This window comes from Salarias fasciatus, chromosome 6, assembly GCF_902148845.1.
Source record: "Salarias fasciatus chromosome 6, fSalaFa1.1, whole genome shotgun sequence".
NCBI classification, from domain to species: Eukaryota; Metazoa; Chordata; class Actinopteri; order Blenniiformes; family Blenniidae; genus Salarias; species Salarias fasciatus.
The window spans coordinates 5,854,636-5,878,960 of NC_043750.1; the positions used below are offsets into that span (position 1 = coordinate 5,854,636).

General features: G+C 41.4%; 2 protein-coding genes across 2 annotated transcripts in view; both read left to right on the forward strand.

Moving 5' to 3' along the window:
* Window positions 1-2,104, forward strand: part of LOC115389539 (sialoadhesin-like) — a 47,450-nt gene extending 45,346 nt beyond the window's left edge. Inside the window, exon 12 of the mRNA XM_030092946.1 lies at window positions 1,563-2,104. The gene's annotated coding sequence lies outside the window, so the exon portion shown is untranslated. The remainder of the gene's footprint in view (window positions 1-1,562) is intronic.
* On the forward strand, window positions 28-17,685 carry LOC115389542 (B-cell receptor CD22-like). The gene is made up of 7 exons (XM_030092950.1): window positions 28-104; window positions 10,458-10,718; window positions 11,082-11,342; window positions 16,050-16,131; window positions 16,234-16,294; window positions 16,803-16,990; window positions 17,473-17,685. The coding sequence occupies exons 1-7, from the start codon at window positions 47-49 to the stop codon at window positions 17,549-17,551; spliced, it is 990 nt and encodes a 329-aa protein (XP_029948810.1). The 5' UTR covers window positions 28-46; the 3' UTR covers window positions 17,552-17,685.
* Window positions 17,686-24,325: the final 6,640 nt, after the last annotated feature.

Here is a 24,325-nt window from a genome sequence, read left to right on the forward strand (position 1 = left end):
CGTCTTTCAGTCCATCCAGTCCTCTGAATCTGGACAGTATTCCTGTATGGCTGAATATGAGCTGATGTGGAGCAAATCTGAAGGAACATGGATTGATGTGGAACGTGAGTGATCATAAGCTGTGAAGGAGGTGGATCATGATTGACCGGTTCAGATTTTGCAGAAATATTAATGATAATCTCCAAATATCCATATTTCCAGATGCTCCAAAGCTTCTCTCAGTGTCAGTGAGTCCGTCTGGTCGGATCATCGAGGGACATTCAGTGACTCTGACCTGCAGCAGTGATGCTAACCCAGCAGCTAGCTACAGCTGGTACAGGGAGGGTGAAGACACACCAGAAGCATCTGGACAGACGTTCACCATCACTGATAGCAGAACCGAACACAGTGGGATGTATTACTGTGAAGCTCAGAACAGAAGAGGACGTCTTAACTCCACCTTACATCTGGTCATTGAGCCAGGTGAGTTTTTTTTTTTTTTTTAGGGACAAAAATAAACAACTGATATTGAAACCCGTCACATTATGAAGTAGGAGTGCCTTTATATGGGCTAATGAGTTAAAGCCAAAGATTTTTGAACCAAAGACAGAAAATAGAATGATATAGATGCACGAAAAGCATCTGGACAAATTTTCACTATCATGAACTTGAGGAATGAACACAGTGGAAATTATTCCTGCGAGGCTCAGAACAGTGGAGGAAGACAAACCTCCAACTTTCATCAGATTGATAAATTATTAAAGTGACATTATAGATGATGGGTCACTGTTGTAAAGACAGTAGTGAGACATTCATGTCCTTTGTCAATGTGAATCAGAGTCTGATAATCCTCAAAACAGAATGACGTGGTAGACTGGATCCTTGATCTATTCCAACTGGTGAGACTGAAATCCTTTTTTTTTTTTTTTTTTTTTCAAGCAAAGCATATCATCCGTCTGGTTCTGGTGGTTCTGATGCTGATTCTTCTACCCGTCCTGGGTCTTTGGATCAAGTAAAACAGTTCAACCTCAGTCACGTCAATTAGTTGTTTTTTTTTAATTTTCTTACGGAGTTCTTTTGTTTTAAAGTCACAAATTGAAATGAACAGAATGTGGAAGTAGATGTTGTTTTTCAATCCAGAAAGAAGAAATCTGGCAGCTCACCAACTGAAACTCATGAATGCATGGAGGCGATCGAGGTGAGACATCCTGGAGATTTGAAAAAAAATAAAAAAAAAAAAACCATCCCAATGTGCTGGACAAATATGGGGAAAGTAAAAATTCTTGAATTTAAATCAAAGCAAAAAGAAATAATTTACCTCGATCTGGAATGTTGTCACTGCTGACGCATTAGTTAGTCTGATAAATGAGTTTTATTAAAAGTCACTGTGTCATCTTCCCTCATCAGCTGGACTCTCATCCTGGTTATGAGAACACTGCAGACTTGAATCCAGACGGTCCAGAGGAGCAGGAAGACCTTCAGTGAAAGTCATTCAGGTTTGAGCTCCTGGATTCAGAGAGAACGCTCCACTCAAAGTGAATAATGCTGTTGAAAAACCAAGACATTTGTTGTGTGTGTTGTAGGGTTCTCAGGTGAACTGGTTTCACAGATGTTATCTGCTCTGGAACACACAGATGACTTCTCCAACTGAACATGAGCAGTTTTAACAGCGCATGAGCAAGGCACTGATTAGTGTGACTTTGAAACTCTTAATTTGATGTTTGACTTGTTCTCATGAAGTTTTTGACAGTAAACAGATGTTCCTTATAAACATCTCTTTTTCCCATTTTTTTCCAATGAAGTCGTCACAGTCAGTAATTCCATGATGTAGCCTGGTGTGTTGATGTTTGCACTCACCAACACAACTCTCACAATACTGAAGCTGAACAATGTTTTCAGTTGATACATGACAAATGTTGAGTTCAGTGATAAATATTGTACAAATATTGTACATGACATCCCTAATTTACCTGCCATACACAATTTAAACACAAACACACCACACATACACACACAATATGGAATCATTTATTATTTTGTAAATAAAAGTTTTCAGATTTAAAAAAAAAATGCTTTTTAATGTCATACAAGTGTAAGTAATGTATTTTCTGTGCAGAATAACAACTTTTGCTCATTGCTGATTTTGCATTTTTGTTGTAATTTCAATTGTTTTCATTTATATAAAAACAAGAACAACACACTTTAAACAAACTCAGATGCGTGTGGTGGGTGGTTCTACTAAGCACTGTCCTGTGCAACTTTATGGCGTTTCAAGTCGCTCTAACAGCGGACTGAGCTTCCTCTGGAAAACATTTGGAAAACAGAGAAATTGATGTAATTTTTCAAATATCATTTGGTGAAAATAGAAATATTGCAGCAGCCGTGGGGGCCGCTGGGGGTCGCTGCCCACATTGACTGTGTTCTGGGCCGCAAGGCATTGTGGGAAGGGGGACTGTTGGGGCCGTTTCTGGCCATGTTTGTGTTTATGCGTGTTTATTTGTGTTCCTTTCTGTTACAGTCATGTTTGGTGTGTGTTGTGTGCTGTTGCCACGTTTTCCCGTCTTTTTATGTTAAGTTTAGCTTTCGTCCTGTCGGACCGGGTGTTAGAGGGGTCGGCCGGGGAGACGCCTGGCCTGCGTGCCGGCAGGGGGAGGTGCGGGCCGTTGCTTGGTTGTATTAACAGTAAAGCTTTGGTGGGTTGAACTCTCAGGACAGCTCATCATTTCCGCTTGAAGTTGCCACTCCAGCGTCACAATATGATGAAGACAATAACAGTCTCCACCGTCTCCATGGTGATGCCCCCACTTATCTCACAGACCTGCTCACACCACACACCTCCACCAGGACCCGGACAGGCCAACAACACCGTCTGCCCCCGCCCAGGACACGGCTCAACACCATGGGGGACCGAGCCTTTGAGGCCGCCGCTTCCTGTCTGTGGAACGCTCTTCCAGAACACCTCAGGGCCCCACAGACGGTGGAAGCTTTTAAGAAAGACCTCAAAATCCATCTTTTTAGAAAAGCCTACTGCTAGGCAGTGATATTTTTATCTTTGTATTTTTTTCTTGACTGATGTATTTTATCTAATTATTTTGTCTGCAGCACTTTGAGACTTGGAATCAAGTGTAAACTGTGTTGTAAATAAAATGTATTATTATAATTATTAATTAATAATTACTAATTATTAATAATGATAATATAAGGTTACTCATAAAACAACTCTTTATTGTATAAATATTCTAAACTCTAAAACTCACAACAGAGGTAACATTTCATGTGCTCTAAGATCAAAAAATATTGCTGCAGCATTAAATAAGAAATATATTGGCTGCGTCCGGATGTCCTATAGAGGGCACTACACAGTGAAGATGCCATTTGAAGGGCACTACAAACTTCCCACAATGCATCTTGAAAAATAGTAGCATCGATGGTCCCTAGACGGCTCAATCTTACCCATCATGCCTTGCGAATCTCCAGCAAAAAAGCGGAAGATCAGCAGTGCGAGCCGGGAATAATTTAATAATTTATTTTTATTTATTCTTCAATGACTAGAAAGATGACAAGGAAAGTAAAATGCAGAACAAGGAAACATTTAAATAAAATATTACAAAGCGTCTGGTTACCATGGTACCGGCCGGGGGGTCACGTGATCAGCGCTGAGGGAAAAAGTAGGGAGCTGCGTGTCCGAATCATCAACGGATTCAGGGCACTATAAAGTCCACTATGTAGACTTATATAAGCGCCCGATATAGTAGGAGTGTAACGGTATTTGTATTCGTCCCGTACCGTCACGATACGGGGGTCACTGGTCGGGGGTCACGGGTCAGTACACACAATAACACGACGAATACACAAGTGAGTTAAAAAAAAAAAAAAAAAAAAAGCGAGTCCTGATTACAACCTTAGGTGGCGGTAATGAGCTGAAAAGCTGCCAGCGACCACCATTACCACAGAAGAAGAACAACAAACAGATCCAAACATGAACAAACGACCCCCGCCCCCGGCCCCCCCTTCGGCAACTCTCGGCAACGCTCGTCTTTCCCCCCGACACGTTCCACCCCTGGCCAAACTTTTATCCTGCAGGAAACACTGATATGTGAGCTTTTGTTTCTTTTTCCCCACTGTACCGAAAAACATACTGAACCGTGACCCTCACACCGAGGTGTGTACCGCACCGTGGCTTTTGTGTTCCGTTACACTCCTACTATATAGTGATTGAGGTGAAGGCATAGTGTGGACATTCGGACACAGTCATTCTCTTTCTCAAAATAAGCAACAATAAGCACTGCCTGCAGACCCGGGTTTAATCGCCTGCAGGCTGAGTTTTCCCGCGCTGATGATGTCCCACGTTGATGACATCATCAACGCGACACAGCAAAGCAAAAGTAAACAATGCACAGAGCTCAGTCCCCGTTACCTGGAGATGGATCTCCTCTTCCCCACAGATCAAGAGGAGCTCTCTGGTCTCGCTATCTTGCCAATGCTGGGTCTCACTGTGTCTACAAACAACAACAAGCGCGCGAACGTAGGCATGCTACGTCGATGTCATCACGTAAATTACCGCGTCGACTCGGGTCTGGCTTTCTAACTAAAAGCCGATCGAAGCTAAGCTGATTAAAACCCAGGTCGGTTGCAGGGTTGACCGACCCGGGTCGGAATCCAGTTTAAACACTTTCCCACTGCCACAAGGAGCCGATTATAAGCAGGTTTAAACAGGTTTTTTGGCCAGTGGGAAAGGGGTATCAGACGCTCCATTCGCTTCGTGGTCACCGGTGCTTTGGCTCTATCTAGCGGCACGGATGTGTAATGACAATCCAGTCCTCGATTATAGTACGACCCTGTTTTTGAGAATACAATTTCTGGAAAAAAAATATTGTCTGATATTCGGGCCAATACGGTAATTTGGATACAGGTCTGTCGTTATTAAGAACATTAGGATTCAAATTGCGCTTTTTCTGCTTCACCACCGTGTTTTAAAGGCAGTGGGGAAGACATCCGTCTGAAGAGAGCAATTCATGAAATTTAAAAACTGTTACTCAAAGAATCCCTGAAATGATTTTAAAAGTGGTGTGGGAATGGGATCATAAAGGAAGGTTGTTGGTTTTATTTGGGAGAAAACTCGACCAAGAGTGCTTCATCAACCAAGTCAAAACTGTCCAGTGTTTCCTCAGACATGGACAACGGTTCAGCTGTCTTCACTGATAAAACCTGTTGAGGTAAAAGACTGAACCTGATGTTCATGATTTTAGTTCTGAAGTGGTCTGCAAAGCTCTCACAGAGAGCGTCTGTTGGAGCCTTAAATGCTCGATTAAAATTAGTGCCTGTCAAAGTGTTAAAGATGGAGAAGAGGAACCAGAGTAGTTTCTACAGACTTAGATAAGTTTGAAGAAATGGGAAGTTGCCTGTTTGACTGAGTTATTATAAATTTTGAGTTGTTGTTGTAAAATCTCATAGTGAACTGTAAATTTAGATTTCCTCCGTCTCCTCTCAGCTCTCCTGCAGTTTCTTTTCAATGTTCTGATGGTGTCATTGTGCTGGTGTGAGGTCCTCCCGTTCACAACGAACTGAGAAGGCAAACTGACTGGTTCATGCTTTATGAAATGCGTTTTGAAATGATGCAAAAATAATGCGACACAGTAAGAAGCTTTCTGAGACTGTCCAAAACGTTTCTTTCAAAATATGAAACATGTTTCATGTTTTATTGCAGACTGGCAGGTGCGGGGTTGGACTGACCAGTGACCAATCTCCAACATTTGCAATCTGCAATCAATCAATCCTCCTTGTGTCATTTATTCCTCCTCATTGTCAATCAGTAGATATGACGGCAGGATAGGTTCTTTGATGGTCTGAAATAACAACTTTTTAAATCACGCTGCAGTCCAGATGCCATCCTGCTCAAAATCACAGGTAGAAATCATGATTCACCTGCTTTTTGCACTGAGTAATGCATACGCAGCCGTGCGGGGCAGTCCACATAGAACTGCATCCGACATATCATTATTTCTTCTTTTTCTTTTCATTCCTCCCACTGTCTGCGACGATGCAAGATATCAGTGAGATCACACCGAATTGCAGCAGAACAGAACGCCGTCTCTGCTTCACGTACGACATCCCTCCACCAGCTCTGTGCAACTGCGGCATTTATCTGTGGTTCTACGCACACCACATACGAACAGTCTTCCAGCAGTACGAGAACTCTCTGCCAGCATCCGCGTCCGGCAGGAGGCCGTTGAGACCCGGATGGCTCTCCTCAGACTCCCACCTCAAACTCAGCAGTCCAAGCATGTGAGGAAGAGCAGGAAGGAGATGTGTTTAAATAAAATATATTTATTCTATGAGTGATTTTGTGTATCTTTAATGTGACTGAAACTCTGGAAACCTGCCTGTGAGGTTTTGGTGACATATTGTTTTGTCATTGACAATGAGCAGCTCTCCATTTGAAAGAAATGAAGTTGAAGGAACTTTTTCTTCAAATTAAGACGTGCATGACAAAGGTTAGTTTACTGATAAGTCTTTAACATGATCTCCTTCATATTTAAAATATGTGTTAAGATTGTCATTCTGTATCTGACCATGAATACAAATGAATTAAATGAGGAAGGACACGTGGCACTTACATTCTTCCTCATACATGCAGAGTTGCTGCCATCAAGACGACTTCCTTTTCTGTTGTAGTTTCCAGTATTTTTTGCGTCACTGTCTCCAAACCAACACTATTCATCTGCAAACATCTCTGACGGACTCACAGAAACATGAGGAGACCAGCGATGGGTTTGACGGCAGCAGTCTGTGGATTCCTGACTCTTCTTCTCTCAGTGACAGGTACGGTACAGACTGTGTGGTGGAAACTTCTACTTGTTAGATATTAAGATTGAAACAGAAATGGTATTAAGCTACTGGATAAATCTCACATCACCATGTTAAAGACGTGAACATGTAAAATGACGGAGATGGACATACGGTCGACTTGTAAGTTACGCTTTGTTCTCATGCTCAAAATTGTTGATATGCTTTGAGTCTTTTTCGTCTGCCCTTTCAGTGTTTTGCACAGTTTGTTTCTTACGTAAACCATGAGGCTTGTAAATGTGATGATTTTATTGTCAAAGCTCCAACAGATCATTTGTGGAAAATCGCTGATATGTTTTAATAAATGTTCGTTTGGCAATTGGTCAGTAGCATCACAAATCTTTACATAATTAAATCATTAATTCAGTGATTTGTGCTCGTTGTGGAAGAGCTCTTGATCTCCACCAATTTGTGGCTACTTTTTTTTTTTCTTTGCATTTTTGAGGTCTGAAGTACACAACAATAGACTGATGGGTGCGAACACTCCTCAGTTTTATGATTACCCCATATTTTATTTCCCCGATTGATATGATTTTGTGTTCTTGTGAAACACAAACCAATTTTTGGAAAACCTGATCGAGTCAAGTTTGTCTTCTTTCCACCAAAGAGGCTTCTCACACTTAAAAACTGAGACTCAGCGCTCGACCATGGTCAAAACCAGTCCTGCCTGAAAAAAAGAGGAAGTCTTTAAACCCCAAACCGTATTTCTGAGAACAGCGCCCCCAAAAAATGCATGATGAGATCAAAAAAAAAAAAAAGAGATGCTGTAGTGCAAAAGATGTCAGCTCCTCCTTCCTCCATCAGACAGAGCGCATCTGTGTGGAGAGTTCAAAGAACATCCCTCAGTTCTCCTTCATGATGGTTTCTCATCCCTCTGATAGTTTAATGCAGATCGACTCTGTAAAAGAAAGGCATTGAAAGGTGGAGTTGTGTTCTGTGTTGACGGTGGCTGTCATGTGCTCTGTGTTACAGTGGTGCAGTGTCAACATGGCTGGGATGTAAAATGCAGACAGACAGAGATCTGTGCTGTGATCGGATCCACAGTGGAAATGAGCTGCAGCTACAGATACCCTCCACAAGTACACGACAACAATGTTACTGTCAAGGAAAGATTCTGGTTCAGAAAACAGAGTGAATGGATCGTTGTGGATCTGAGATCAGACCCGGAGTATTCAGGTCGTGTGGAGTACGAGTGTGAAAACAACAACTGCCTCTTGAGAATTAAAGACCTGAGAGAGAGCGACTCAGCCAAGTACAGGTTCAGGTTCACAACCAACCAAGAAACAGGCAAATATAGTGGACAACCGGTCACTCTGACTGTTACAGGTAACATTTTCACTCCATACTTGTGTTATTCAATACAAAAAGGTTTTTGAATGGTGAATTTGAATTTGTGTGTCTGTGAAAAGCTGAATTCAACATTCCTGCTGCTGATGTGCTCACCCAGGTCTCCAGGTGAAGGTGAGCAGTTCAAACATCTCTGGAAGTTATAACTCAGCAGAACTCCAGTGTGACAGCAGCTGTCCACTACCTGATAGTTTCTCCTACAGCTGGATGAAGAATCACCAAATTATTCCAGGACAAACTTCAAAAACCTTTTTCTATCAATGGGATCCTGCAGCCAGTGTTTCCTGTGGTCTGACAGGCCAGAAGCATCGTTCTCCTTCAGTGAGTAAGTTCATCCAGATTTTTTCTTAACTGAAAAGTTGAAGCCATTTATTGAGCAACTGAATGTGTGTCACAGAAGGAGAAGTATTGATGATCAGCTCATGGCTCAAAAAATGCCGCTGGTTACATGTTAAAATTGACGTTTGTTTTGTTTTGTTTTTTCCATTTCTGTTTGATTGGGAAGTTTTGAGCTTGAATCAGTTTTGTTGAAAATGACCAGGTTCTTTCATTCCCTACTTTTCAAGTAATAAAGCAAAGTGCCTGTGTGCTTTCATTAAAAAAAAAAAAAAAGTAAAAGTTCCTTTCGCCCCTCGTGTGGAAAACATCCCCTCACTTTAAAGCCATTGTGATGCATCATGAAAAGGATTTACTGTCTACAATACTTTGTATGCAGTTGTATGTCTCCTTTTTGTAATTTGCTTCCAGCATAAAATGATAAATAGATAAATAGAAGCACATTGCTGAGTTCATTTGGAGGGACACAAAAAATCTTCTTGGTTTTTTGCTGAAAGGAACTGCTTTTCCTCTGAGTTCAACTGAACGTGTTACTGTTTGATGTTCATTGTTAATGAGAAGAAAAGACATTGATAATGATATTTTAACTGCTCTTAAATTTGATTTAGAAAAAAATATCCCTGTTATATGATTTCAGTTTCTTGTGATGTCTTCTCACCATTGCTAAAACTCAGTCATGGTTTACATCTCATCACTGAACAGAGAACTGCTGGAGCTTTTTAGGAAATGTGCTGTTCAACTGTTTAAATGTATCCTTTCCTGACGATGTTTTCTAATGTGTTCTTTATTACAGAGGTGAATGATCACTGGGATTTGAATTATCCTGAAACTGAGATCTGTGCTTTGAAAGGATCCACAGTGGAAATAAGCTGCTCTTACAGATACCCAACCAGGATAGAGAACCATGAAACCAGAGTCGATCGGACCTTCTGGTTCAGAGAGAAGCATAATGGTTTTTCACCGGATCAGAAAAATGACTGGAAATATTCAAGTCGTGTCAGGTATGGAGGCGGTGAAAAGAACTGCACTCTGATTATTAGTAACCTGACAGAGACAGACTCAGCTGAGTACAAGTTCAGGTTCATCACAAACCATCGAAGAGGAAAATTTACTGGTTCACCAGGAGTCAAACTGTCTGTCTCAGGTAAAGTTTTTACAAATCAGTCAAAAAACTTCAAATGTTCACAAATTATTCCAGTGATTATAGAGACAATGTCACATTCCTGCTTCTGACTCACAGACCCACAACTCCAGATACGTGTGAGGAAATCAATTTTCCATCCAGACAATCTGAAGTGGATTGAACTAACATGTCAGACCAGCTGTCAGCTGTCTGATCGTCCTTCATACATCTGGTTCAAGAATGGAGAGAAGTTTGCAGAGAAAAAGAAAAACTATGTTCTCCTGCAACCCTTCAGTTTTCCAGACAGCTATCACTGTGCCATACAACAACATGAACGTTTCCCTTCTCCTACAGTGTGTAAGTTCACATTTTATCATAATAACTAAACATCAGTGGAAGATCAGTATTGAGAGAGTGAAGAAGAAATCACAGCATCTTTAATCTTTATGTCTCCTCCAGATGCTCCCAAACCTCCCTCAGTGTCGATGAGTCCGTCTGGTGAGATCGTGGAGGGAAGCTCAGTGACTCTGACCTGCAGCAGTGATGCTAACCCAGCAGCTAGCTACAGCTGGTACAAGGCACAGCAATTCATTCAGGGTGGTGTGCAGCTCGTCTTTCAGTCCATCCAGTCCTCTGAATCTGGACAGTATTCCTGTATGGCTGAATATGAGCTGATGTGGAGCAAATCAAAAGGAACATGGATTGATGTGAAATGTGAGTGATCATAAGCTGTGAAGGAGGTGGATCATGATTGACCGGTTCAGATTTTGCAGATATAATCATTGTAATAATCTCCAAATGTTGAAGCTTTTTCCATTTTTTCCAGATGCTCCTAAACCTCCCTCGGTGTCGGTGAGTCCGTCTGGTGAGATCGTGGAGGGAAGCTCAGTGACTCTGACCTGCAGCAGTGATGCTAACCCAGCAGCTAGCTACAGCTGGTACAGGGGGAACCAAACTCTGTCAGAGGAACAGAACGGCCTTCTTCACTTCACCTCCATCAGCTATAAAGACAGAGGAAACTACTACTGCCAGTCCAAGAACCACCATGGACAGACCAACTCTACGCTACAATACTTAGATGTCCAGTGTGAGTTAGAAACACTCCTCAGATCCAGGGTGTCTGGATTGGGTTGTTTAAAAGATGTTGGAAAGTTTGATAGAAATAGTTTCTGTAATATGCGTTAAAAGCAAAAACTATCACATTTCAGCAAACTGCTATGTCTCTTTATTCATTGTCAGTTCAAATAATCTCTGCAATTTCCCTGTCAAATAAGAATGAAGTTATGTTTTTTTAGAACATCAGGAGATTGAACAATTCACAACAGAAACAGTGAGAGTTGATGTGGAAAAATAATTTCTACATTTCAATTCATGCATGCTCATGATAAGATTTGCTTACATTTTCCAACCACCAAAGCCCTTTTAAATGACGTGTACTGCTGCTTTCCAGATGCTCCTAAGCTTCTCTCAGTGTCAGTGAGTCCGTCTGGTCTGATCATCGAGGGGCATTCAGTGAATCTGACCTGCAGCAGTGATGCTAACCCAGCAGCTAGCTACAGCTGGTACAGGGAGGGTGAAGACACACCAGAAGCATCTGGACAGACGTTCACCATCACTGATAGCAGAAGTGAACACAGTGGGATGTATTACTGTGAAGCTCAGAACAGAAGAGGACGTCTTAACTCCACCTTACATCTGGTCATTGAGCCAGGTGAGTTTTTCTCAGGGACACAAATGAACAACTAATATTGAAACACTTAACGTTATTAAGTAGAAATGATGTGGTGTAATGGGTTACAGCCAAACATTTCTGAAACTAAAAACAGAGAAAATGTCAATTTGCTGTCAATGGACAGCAAGGAGAGAAAGATCTGTTGTCAGAGATTTAGGTGAGGTTCAACACAAAAGTTGACTGAAAATCTTTCAATATTCATTCAAAGACCAGTTTACATTACAAGTGAAAATGCATGACAATGGAAATAGTGAGATGGTGGTACTTCATGAAAACATTCCATCTTCCACTTTGTGCAAACTCAAGAACAAAACACAAATTTTCTAAAATGGTGCAACAGTGTTGTTTTTGTTAATGATGACGACAACGCAAATATTTCGTCAATGCTTCTTTTTTCCGTGACTAAAACGAGACGTGACGAACTAAAAATATCTGTTTAAAGACGGAAATTTGAAAATGTCAGTATTTCGACTATCAAAATAAATTAAAACAAATGCGACTCCCCCAGCTTGTACACACACCCGGTGTGCTTTACTCTGAAAATATCACCAATTCACGAGCTGCTTCCTGTTCTTGTTTGACCGCGCCCATCAGCAGACCTGCTTTGGCATGCACCGGCACAACAGAAAGCATGGCTTAAAATTTGTATAGAGAAAATTCAGGAACGGAATACTTACAAAGTATATCAAACTAAAGTTATGCTTGTCATTTCAGTTTTTAAGACTTCCAAGTGTTTCATAGCATTCAAGTATACCCGAGGAATTAATTTTGTTTATTTCAGTTGTTTTAATTGTAATATTTTCCTAATAACTGTCTTAAAGGTGCATTAAGGAGTTTGCACGTTTTATGCAAAACAACAGCCCCTGCAGGCCTTGGGCGTAACTGCAGCTTAGTGAAACACTCGTGTCTGTGGCTCGCGTCCATTAGGGATGAGCGAGTACACCACTATCTGTATCTGTTTACCCATCCAAATTATCTGTATCCGTATCTGTACTCGGAGGGGGCGTGGCCTAAACCGGAAGTGGGCGTGGTTTAACCAGAAATCAGGTGGGGGCAGAAATTGGTGCATTATTTTAAGTCTGAAATTGATATGGATTGCTCAGAAGTTGCTATATTTATTGTTTATTTGAAAACTATTTACAGAACAGTCTCAATCATACAATAAAGTTTTTTTTTTAGTCAGAACATGAACATTTTTAAAGTTATATAAATAATTATTTATTCACACAACAGCCTCAGAATAAAGATTTGAATATTTTTCGTCACAAGAATAAAGGAACTATTTACAGAACAAGTATTTTTATTGCGAAAGAACATTCCTATTTTTAAGTGTATGAATAAATTTACATAACAGCTTCTCTATAATTATTGTTTGGACTCCAGCCGGAGTCCAAGGAAAGGAACAGGCCTTCTTGGTTTGGGACTGCCTCCCCCACGATCCCCACCGGAATCTCCCCGGTGTCCCGGAAAATCTCTCATCCGCCCCTGCTGAGCTGCCTGGTCCTGTCCGCGGCTGCAGCGCCGATCATAGTGGACCTCGGTCCAGTTATCATCTCTCTCCCACAGATCCCAGCCTCCCGGTGGAGCACAAGCCCAAATTATTATGAAACAGAAGAGAAATAAAGGGGGGGGGGGGACGCAAGTGAAAACGAAACTTAAACAGCCCCCCTAAAAAAAAACAAAAAAAAAAACGATCGTGCACATTCCCACGACGTTTCAACTTTAAAAGGTTTTCCTCAGGCACAATGCACGCTACAAAGAAATTAAATACTGAATTTTAATTTATCAGCTCCGATTGGCTTCTCTCACAAGGATCCTGTCGTCTCGGTGGAGCACGGAGCAGAATGAAGGACCAATGAGGGTCTCCCATCAGCACGAGGACGAATAATGACAGACAATGCTCGGGCTGTACTAGGATTCGGAAAAAATGCATTATCCGTAACGAGTACTCGTTTAAAACAAGTATTTGGCTCACCCCTAGCGGGAACTCCTTCCTCGCTCTTTTAGTAGCGCTCGAGTAAAATTTAAGTGTCTTTTGCCTGGTGGAGTCTGTGTGGAGCTGTGGCAGTGCTAGAAGCCAGTCTTTTCTTACTTTCTGGAAGATCCTGCTCAGTTGCTGCTCGCTAAGCATCTGGCGGAGTAATGGCGGACAAAACGAAACCTAAGCAAATAAGGCCAGCGGGAGCGTGCATTACGTCACATCATCTCAAATTCTTCCCCCAAAAATTCTGGTGCCGGACTGACACTGCAACTTTCAAGTGACAATTTAGCGCTGTTAGCGGTACTTGCAGTGAAAATGTCAGGGCACATTGTTCACATCATTGAATATTTGTAACATACTTATGGTGGAAAATAAGTATTTTTAAAGTTGAAAAACTCCTTAATGCACCTTTAATATTAGTTTTATTGTTCCTCTAAAATTAATAACAGGCAGTTACTCGTACCATTTCAAATCAGTAACAGAGACCAGTTTAAAAAAAAAGATCTCAGCCTTTATATCACCGTGGACATTATAAAAATAGCTTCAACGTATCAGTAAAACCATTAGTCCTCTTTTTCTGTCTGGCAGAGCTCATATGAGCAGCTCACTGCATTACTGAGGTTGTAAAGTGTGTTGTTGTTTTGTGCCATTTAAGCGTATTTTATCATGTTTGGCTTACATTGTGTCTTTTCCCTCATGTGTTGTTTAAGCCTTTTTTTTAATGACTAAAACTGGAAAAAAGCCCGTTTGGTTTTCGTCGATTAAAACTAGACTAAAACTATCAAGTGTAGAAATGACTGAAATGTGACGAAAACTAATAAGCATTTCGTCCAAAAGACTAAGACAAAAACTAAATCAAAATAGGCTGCCAAAAGCAACGCTGCGGTGCAACTGCACACACGCACCACGGCTGCAGTAAATAGGTCTTTTAGACAAGATGAATAATAACAACAATGGCGACTTCCACAGTGTCTTGACTCCCAGTTGACATTCTTATTCGACTTTTCTAAGTTGAGAATCACTGCCACAGCAATCCAACTTCATCAGCTATCCATAAGGCTGTCTGTGTGCTTACCATTGTTATTGTTTACCACGTCTTGTTCTCTGATTGTGTGTGTGATTTTTTTTGACAAAATATATAAGACCCACTAGTGGCTCAATATGAAAACGACATGGTCACAATTTTATTCTGAAACAAAAAGGCAACATGAAAGCTTACTCACTTGAAACGTGTAAACGGGCCGAGAAATCATCACATTATGGGTCTTTGTACCTTCTGGCCGTTTGATTTTCGTTTTGGTTTGGGAAATCCAAAAACAGGAAACAACTTCCTTTGTCCAATTTGATGTCGGTGGATGAGTCTCCTGTTTCTTGTTTGGAAACTATAATTTAAAACATGTCATGTTATATCATGTGCCAGTGCTCAAAATAAATAAAATAAAGTAAGAAAGCATAATAACAAGAGGAGCTTTATACTTATAATCTCCTCTTGGAAAAGTGAATCTGTCAGGCATATAACAGCAGCCAGACTCCCATTCTGCTGCTTCCATGCTGGACAGGGCAGGTTTAAAAAACAAAAAACAAAAAAACATTTGATGTCTACTGTTTCTTATTTGGAAACTGGATAGATGTGTTTCTCAAAGCTCGTGTCCGGAGTTTCCATTCGTTTCCAACATATGTATCATTTTTCAACAGAGCTTAAATGTGTCAGTCTGGTTCAATACTATAATATAATATTAGCATAAAGCAATATAAAAATTTATTTATGAGCCCCGCCTTCGTCTCATAGACCCCCATGTTATCCGAAAAAGCGCCGGTCAGCGTCAGCCAATAGATTTCGAGCTTCCGCATTCTCGTGTTGTCAATCAAAGTGTGGAGCAGCCAGAGAGCACGGCCGCTCGCCCAACAGAGGAGAGTTAGCAACGCAGCAGCCGGCCCGTTTACCTCAGATATATCCACTGTCTGCTGAACATCCACCGTAAACAGCTAAACATGGAGGATGCTGTAGGACTCAGAGGCTCTCATTTTCACCTGACAGATAATTCGAGTGCACAATTAAAGGGGCGTGGCTTGGTCGCTCATGAAAGCAGAGGGAGGGCGGAACCTCGAGACATTGGATTAAAAGAAAACCTCTCTCTTTCAAAACTCCAGACACGAGCTTTAAAAAAAAAATTAAAATACAACCAAAATTCATTTTGACCAGAAAAGCTGGAAGACATCAGTCTTTCTTTGAAATGGCAGAATAGACAGCAGTGCATTGCAGTTTGCTATTTAAGTCATTTCAGATGTAGAAATGATCAAAGGATGTGCCTGAGGCTCATTCAACAATGAAATAAGTTCTCTTGAAAGCACTAAATAAAACACCGTTGTCTCTTTTTTCAGTTTGAATTTATTTGCTAACTTAGCTTAGCAACTGTGAGCCGTCTCCTGTTTTTTAGTTTCCAACATCAAATTGGTTAATGGAAGTCAGCTTGTTTCCCATTTTTGGAATTCCCAAATGAAAATGAAAATGGAATGGCCGGAAGGTCCATGGACAAGTGCGTTTCTGTTGATTTCACGTTGGTCTGCTCTGTTTGCTGCAGCTGAACATGAACATAGGATTTTTCTTTCAGGTGGTAGCAACTGCTACTGGACGTTACATTTAGTTGTATAATTTTCCAGGAATATATCTGAATGTCATTTTCTATTTTCAACTGTTTTCCCAGTGAAACAAAAGCTAGTAGCTGTTGGAATCCTCCTTGCTGTTTTGCTGCTCGCAGCACCACTTTGTGCCTTCCTGCTCATACGGTAGGTGTTAAAGCTTCACTGTGCTGAAAGAAAAATCACTGGTTTTACCCAACCAATTGGAGAACAACTTGTTAATTTTCCCATTTTGCTTCTTCTAATTAGAAAGTGGAGAACCTCTAAACCACCGTCTCAGCTTGGAGAAGAGCCAGACAACACTGAAAGGGTGAGAACAGGAGCTCTGTCGCTGAAGGTGCAACTCAGGGAAGAAGGCAAAAAACATTCCTGGGATCTGTTGATGAACTGATTGACAGACATAAACTCATCTAATTCCTTTATTTTGAAGGTCACACAACATGAATACCTGGAGAATGTCTGGCTTCAGTTTGGAACCAGTCTTCATTCGTTTCATATGATTCAGTAATGCTGGTTAGAGGTTGTTGTTACCTCAGCAAACACTCAGCAATTCATTAAATAATTGGGAATCAATTAAATACAAACATTGAATTAAGAGTAACAAAACTACATCTCGTAGATAATCAGTGTTTTTGGTGAATCTCACCTTGAGATTCAGCTGACGACTCACATTCAGGTGTTAGAACAGAAGTCTCCATCGTCCACTGTGTGCTGATAAGCATTTGTTCCTCGAAAAGACAAAACTAAAATTTGTTTTCTGGAAAGGTTTGTTTTCTTGAATATATTTGAAGATAATGAAGAGTTCATTGTCTTTGCAGCTCCCCTCCACTCACTCGGAGCAGCAGCAGGGGGATCTTCAATATGCCAGCATTCATTTTGTGAGACCACGGACGGATCCCATCTACTCCAACACCACAGCAGCTGGAACCAGCAGACAAACGCAGCAGGAAGAGGCTGATGTTGAATATGCTGCTGTCAACTTTCGCCAGGCCAGTTCTTCTCCAAAGTAGGCAACGTTTCTCCCAGGAACACTGAAATCTCACAATATATGCACATAAAGTGATGCACCGATGCCAATTTTTTAATGGATGAGCATACTTATGACTTCTAAAGTTCAGCAACTTTCAGATTCCGGACACCGACATGAGTGCTTATTAAACTGACATCAGACGAACTCTGCTGGTCAAACTGTCTCTGGTGATTTGGTTGCTGGTGTTGTACTGACTTGGTTTTGTCCCTTCTCTTGATATTTTGGCACAACATCATTTACAGTTGTCTTGCTTCTGTCATTCTCATTAATATTTAAAAATCTCCAAGTCCAAGAGTTCATGCTCTCATGTGTATTTAGAGTATGAGGACTTGGTGTGGTATCAGACCCGATACATGATTCTGGTATTGGTATCAGTGCATCCCTAATTTAAATAAAGATTACATTCAATGTGAAGGCTTATTTTAAATTATCTGACTTTTCAATTTTCCTCCTCTCAGACACTTCCACCAGGAACCTTTGGAAGATCCATCTGCATTGTACAGCACTGTGAAAAAAGGTTCCACAAACTTCATGTGAAGACTTTAATCAAGTAAAAACTGCTTAGCTTCGAAAAGTAATGCCAAGTTCCTGGAGAACTGACTGGAAAACTGATGTTCTTGCTGTGTTTCTAAATGTATCTTTGCTGTAGTACATTTGTCTCCAACTTGAACGAGGTCAACTTGTTCACCAAGTTGCCACAAGATGGTGGTAGAGGACCTGAAAGAGGAAAACATTGACAAGACCTCATGAAATACCTTTGGTTCTTTCACTGCATGCTTATATCCTTAATATTATGCATATTCTCTTTTGCTCTGTATTTGTATACTATTTTAATGGCATTTATCAGAACACGAGTAAAAATAATTTTTTTCAGATCTCATATTGTCCTTCTAAATAATCTCCATTCGCATTAATGCAACGCTTCAGCCATGTTTCCCACTTCACAAATGTGTCAGCAAACCTGTGCGCAATTATGCCTTCAAGGGCCTGCTGCGTTTTTTTCTTGCACCTCCCCTCCGTCTGCAAACCACTGTCCCTTCAGCTCCTTCTTCAAGTTGGGGATCAAGAAAAAGTCACACGGGGCTAGATCCGGTGAATATGGCGGATGGGGGAGCAGTGTTGTTTTTGGAAGCCTATTTTGATTAGTTTTAGTCTCAGTCTTTTGGACGAAATGCTTCTTAGTTTTAGTCACATTTTAGTCATTTTTACACTTCATGGTTTTAGTCTAGTTTAGTCGATGAAAACCAAATGAGTTTTAGTCCAGTTTTAGTCATAAAAAGAAGCCTTTAGAGGAAAAAGAAAAAGGAAATTGTAAACAAAACAAACATAATAAAGTATACTTAAATGCCACAAAAACAACATAACACATTGATGCTTTTGAAAATTAAATAATAAATTGGACTAGTTTGATACTTTACAAACTGAATGCAGTGCTTATATGAGCTCTGCCAGACAGAATGAGAGGACTAACAGGAGTTTTGCTGATACTTTCAAGCTATTTTTATAATGTCCATATTGATATAAAGACTGTGATCTTTCATTAAAACTGGCCTGTTATGTTTCTGTGTTACTGATTTGAACTGGTAAGGGTAACTGCCTGTTATTCTTTTGGAGGAGCGATAAAACCAATATTAAGATGGTTATTAGAAAAAAATACTACCATTAAAACAACTGAAACTAGAATTTCGCACTCAGAGAGCGCAGACCTCCACCACAGGTCAAATCAGTCACCAACAACAATAAGAACACCATATATAATAAAACAACATTGTGATCGGGGGTGTGACCGGGGCGGAGCACTGCGGCGTACGGACCGGTGCGGCGTGCCCCCTGTCGGCGTGCCCCCTGTCGGCGGGCCTGCCCAACTATGTCAAAGACTGCCCTATATCTCAATGATAAAGAATCCTTTAAAAAATTCCTGGATCCAGACAGTGATCCGGATCATCACCAAAATTTAATGGATTCTAGGTTAGCTCAAGACCCACCTTTCCACAAAGTTTCATTGCAATCTGCCCATAACTTTGTCCGTAATGTTGCTAACAAACCAACCAACCAACAAACCGACGTGATTACATAACCTCCTTGGCGGAGGCAATAAAAAAAATTAATTCCTTGGGTAAACTTGATGGTATGAAACACTTGGAAGTCTTCAAAACTTAAATGACAAACATAACTTGAGTTTGATAAACTTTGTAAGTATTCCTTACCTGAATTTTCTCTATACAAATTTTAAACAAAAGTGAAAATACATTTCTTCTAAATAAGACAACGCCTGAATTATTTTTCAAAAAAGAAAAAGAAAAAGTAAAGATTTATTAGGTACTTGGGGGAGAAAAAATCTTCACTAATCAATGCTGGGCTCCTATTGCAGTTTCACAGTAAGAACAAACAGTCAAACGGTTGGATTAGATCCAGTGAGGATTATTAGTGAGGAATCTCACAGAACGCACTGCGCGGCTGCTTCGGAAGCCCACACAGTTTTTTTCTTCTCTGTTGCACTGCGCCTCCCCTGAAACCCTCTGGCGCCCCCCAGGGGGGGTGCGCCTCACAATTTGAAAACCGCTGGCCGAGGGGATCCGTGGTGTTTCCACTGGCTGGACTGCTGTTTGGTCTCTGGATCATACCCGTAGCACCATGTCTCATCCCCGGTGATGACCTTCGACAACAGCCCAGCGTCGTCCTCCCGCTGCTGTTTGATCTGCCGGCTCACGTCCACACGAGTCTCCTTCTGCTCCGGTGTGAGCAGGAACGGCAGCATTTTGGCAGAGACCCGGCGCAGCCCCAAATCCTGGCTTATGATCCTCTGGCAGGAACTCCAGGAGACCCCCGTCAGATCAGCCACCTCTCCAATGCCCCGGCGTCGATCAGCCATCACAGCCGCTTGAATTTCCCCGACAATTTCGGCTGTGCGGGAGGTGGAGGGTCGTCCTGATTTGGGCTGACCCTCAATGGACATCTGGCCCTTCTTAAACCGCCCGGACCACTCATAGACCTGAGTCTTCCCCAGAGCATCACCCTTGTAGGCTTGCTGCAACAAGGTGAGTGTTTCTGCTGCTGTTTTTCCAAGCAAAAACCAAAACTTAATGTTCGCGCGCTGCTCTAGCTTTCCAGTCAATGTCACCATTTTGGAAAAATAGCAGAGGGGGGCGGCACTCTGTTACTATAAACCAGGGGTGTCAAACTTGTGCCAGAAAGGCACGGTTTCATTCCAACCAAGCAGGAGCACACTAGACTCCACTCATTTAATCAAGCTACACTGAAGACCTGATTTTGAAGTCATTAAAATGAGTACATTTAAAAATGTTAGTTAATGTAAAGTGTAAAACTCAGAGAAAACGGTTTTATCTTGCACTTTAGTTCATCTATAAAACGTTAAAATACGTTCATTTAAAAAAGTGTATAATTTAGAGTTCAAGTTCAAGTTCAAGTTTATTTACATAGCACATTTAAAAACAGAAACATACTGCCCCAAAGTGCTTTCCATGATTATTAAACTGCCATTATATAATAAAAGGTCAACTATAATAAACATTAAACACAAAACTAAAACAAAACCTGGTAATACAATAAAATTACAATACCAAAAGCCTTAAAGGTCGTGTCCGGAGTTTTGAAAGAGAGAGGGTTTTTTTTAATCCAATGTCTCGAGGTTCCGCCCTCCCTCTGCTTTCATGGGCGACCAAGCCACGCCCCTTTAATTGTGCACACGAGTTATCTGTCGGGTGAAAATGAGAGCCTCCGAGTCCTACAGCATCCTCCATGTTTAGCTGTTTACGGTGGATGTTCAGCAGACAGTGGATATATCCGAGGTAAGCGGGGCGGCTGCTGCGGAGTCTGCCTGGGTGAGAGGCCGTGCTCTCTGGCTGCTCCACACTTTGATTGACAGCACGAGAATGCGGAAGCTCGAAGTCTATTGGCTGACGCTGACCGGCGCTTTTTCGGATAACATGGGGGTCTATGAGACGAAGGCGGGGCTCATAAATACATTTTTATATTGCTTTATGCTAATATTATATTGTAGTATGAACCAGACTGACACATTTAAGCTCTGTTGAAAAATGATACATACGTTAGAAACGAACGGAAACTCCGGACACCAGCTTTAAAATCAACTTGAATTTAGAGCCAGTGAAAAGAAGTGGGTTTTCAGCAATGATTTAAAAGACTCAACAGAGGAAGCATGTCTGATATTAATAGGAAGAGTATTCCAAAGTTCAGGGCCTGCAATAGCAAATGCCCGGTCCCCTCTAGTTCTTAGATTAGACCGTGGGATGTCCAGAAGAAGTTGGTTGGAGGACCTCAAGGTTCTTTGTGGGGTACGCAGCGTAATCAGCTCAGTTAAATAAGAAGGTGCGAAATTGTGCAAAGATTTAAAAACCAGCAGCAACATTTTAAATTGGATTCTAAAACTAATAGGAAGCCAATGAAGGGAAGCTTAAACTGGAGTGATGAGAGTTGTTTGTTTCCATCTTGTACTTCAGTTCAAAAAGCTTAAAACTCAGAGAAATTGTTTTCTCTTGCCCTTAATTTCATTTAAAAAAGTGTAAAACTCAAAAAGTTGTTTGTTCTATTTTTCGGATTATTATTTTGGATTTAAACATAGTGGCTGTGCTGCCTTTTTTTAGAAATAAAAGTGATTTTTCAAAAATGATATGTCATAGCATTATTTAAAATTGTATGTATCAAAAGTTTCGGTATGAGTATCGGTATCGGTGAGTATTGAAGATGAAGTACTCGTACTTGGTATCTGTCTGAAAAAAAGTGGTATCGAACATTCCTAGTTAAAACATAAAGGCGTCTGTACAGACGTATTAAAAGGAGCTATCAGTGATTCTGCACAATTTTGAGCCCTGACTTCAGTTTGAAATGTTGGCTCCGCCCCCGAGCTCTCTGACTGGTTCCTCACATCGAGAAAACCCTCCCACTCCCCCCTCCGCTCTGCTCCCACTCAGCGTGCACGACGCTACATGCACATCCCATACGCGTGCACAACCCTCCGGAGGAAACACAGCAGAAGCCACTTCGACTCTTTCTTGTTCAAAATAAATGACCACTTCGTCTCAGGTAAACCATATTTTACCTTGTCACTACATGTTCAATGCAGAAAGGAGCTGCAACAATGAATTTGTAACAGCAAGTGGAGGTATCGCCATTTTCCCTGTTGCTCCTTCGGCTTCCATGCTGGTCTGTTTACCGGTGTTGTGCACGCGCTGAAGACGACCTCGCTCCGCCCCGCCCCGCCCCCCCTGCTGCTGCTGCTGCCAGTGGAGCAGAGAGGTCGTCACGCTAAATCCTCAGGCAGCGCTTTGCGGGGCCAGATATCCAAAACACACTGATCAATGTGTGATTTTTTTTTTCACAGAAATGTAGCATGGACTTCGTAGTACATGATGTAAAAAGCATTTTTCTCGTCCTGGTTAAATTAAAATCGCAGATAGCGCCTTTAAGAAGGGACAAAAAGCTCCCTATCTGATTTGAAATTTTAACGGAGTGCTTTAAAGTAAAGCACAGGTTCCTGAGGGACTCTGGCTTTTCAAATTTGTAAAAATAACAATACCGGTAAGGAGGAATTTTTGATCAAATTTGCTTCCATCTTTAGCCACAAAGGGGTTGAGGGTGTCTGTTTGTCCAGAGTACCTTGCTGCCAAAACATCAGCGCCCTGACATTGGCCGTCCAGTAATAATGTTTAAATACCGGCAGACCGAACCCTCCCTCTGCTTTCGATTTCTGCAAGTGCATCTTTAAAATTCTGGCATTCTTCCCATTCCAAACATAGGAAAGAATAATTGGATCCAAGTCTTTAAAAAAACACTGATGTGAGAAAAATTGGGATGTTCTGACACAAATACAGAAATCTGGGAAGGGAGATCATTTTAATGGAATTTATGCGTCCAACCATTGATAAAGGCAATAATTTCCAACATTCAGTGTTCTGTTTTGGATAACTGGATTATTGACTGGAGCACCAGTCAGATGCTGGGGAGGACATGGCAGCCTCCAGTCAAGCGGCTATGGGAGGAGCCTGGCCTTCGAAAGCCTGGTGGGAGGATCATTCTTGGAGCAGCTGTCTGTGTGGTGGCCTGTCGCTCCCCTCTGGTCTGGCTCAGTTGACGCGATCTGTTGATCTGTGTGTTTGTTCTGCTTATCTGTTTTATAGGAAGAAGCCTGTGGTTTTGTGTTTTTTGGTTATTAGTCTAGGATCACCTTTTGGAGTAGTTTTGTTTCTTCATTTTGCGTTGTTTTTGATTCATGGTGTTCCTTAGTTTTGTAACATATCCCTTTTTATTTTGTTAAACACCTTTTTCACCTTGAACATCTGGGTTTTTGTGTTACTTTCCTTCCTCCTTCTGAGCCGGGGACGTAACAGTGTGTGTATCTGTGTGCGTGCTTGTCTATTTTTATGTTTCACACAATGTACCTCGTATCTCAGTTGTTACTTCTGGACAAAAGACAGCACTTTGTTTGCTTCCTATGCATACATGTATATGTCTTTGTGTGTTTTTGGAAGAATGTGTATTTGTGTGTTTCACGCAATGTACCTCATGCATTTAATTCACACTTCAGCACCATGGACAGCACTATGTTGACCCTTGATACCTGAGTCTGTCACCATGGACAGGACTGTTTGTTCATGGTCTATTCTGATGGTACTACGATGTGACCAAAAAAAGGCTGTGTGCGCATCCGTGCATGCGTGTGTATGTTTGTGTGTCTTTTACACAGCAGTGTACCTCATAACAGCATTAAATTCAAACTTAAGCACCATGGACAGCACTATGTTGACTCTCGATGCGTGAGTCCATCACCATGGTCAGGACTTTGTGTGCATGTGTAACCGGTGGCTGTTGTTCTGCATTGTGTCGTACATAAACTCCAGGAGACAGGTTTCTTACTCAAAACTCCTTTATCTGTGAACGTGGATAAAGCACACGTGAGCTGCTGCACATGAACTTCTCCTTAGCACGTCTCCTCTCACTAATAGATTAAAAGAAAGAGCAAGAAAGAGCAAACAATCTTGAGTTTATGACCTTTGCTCTCTCCCATCACGAAAACAGTGATATCTGTTGTCTGCCACGGTGGCAAGTCTGAGCACCCTCTGTTAATCAGAGCTACACTGTATCGTAAGTGATTCTCCTCTCATAGGTTCTGTAGTTTTTGGAGGATTGTTTCATTGATTGTTTCAGACTGCAAGAGAGAGAAATTCCGTATTTTCTGCCTAATTCTATAAAGCCAGAGGGAGCTTCTCAACAGGAACATTTTGTAGCCAGTAACTCCACAGCTGTGGGTTTCACCCTCTACTAGGACACGCT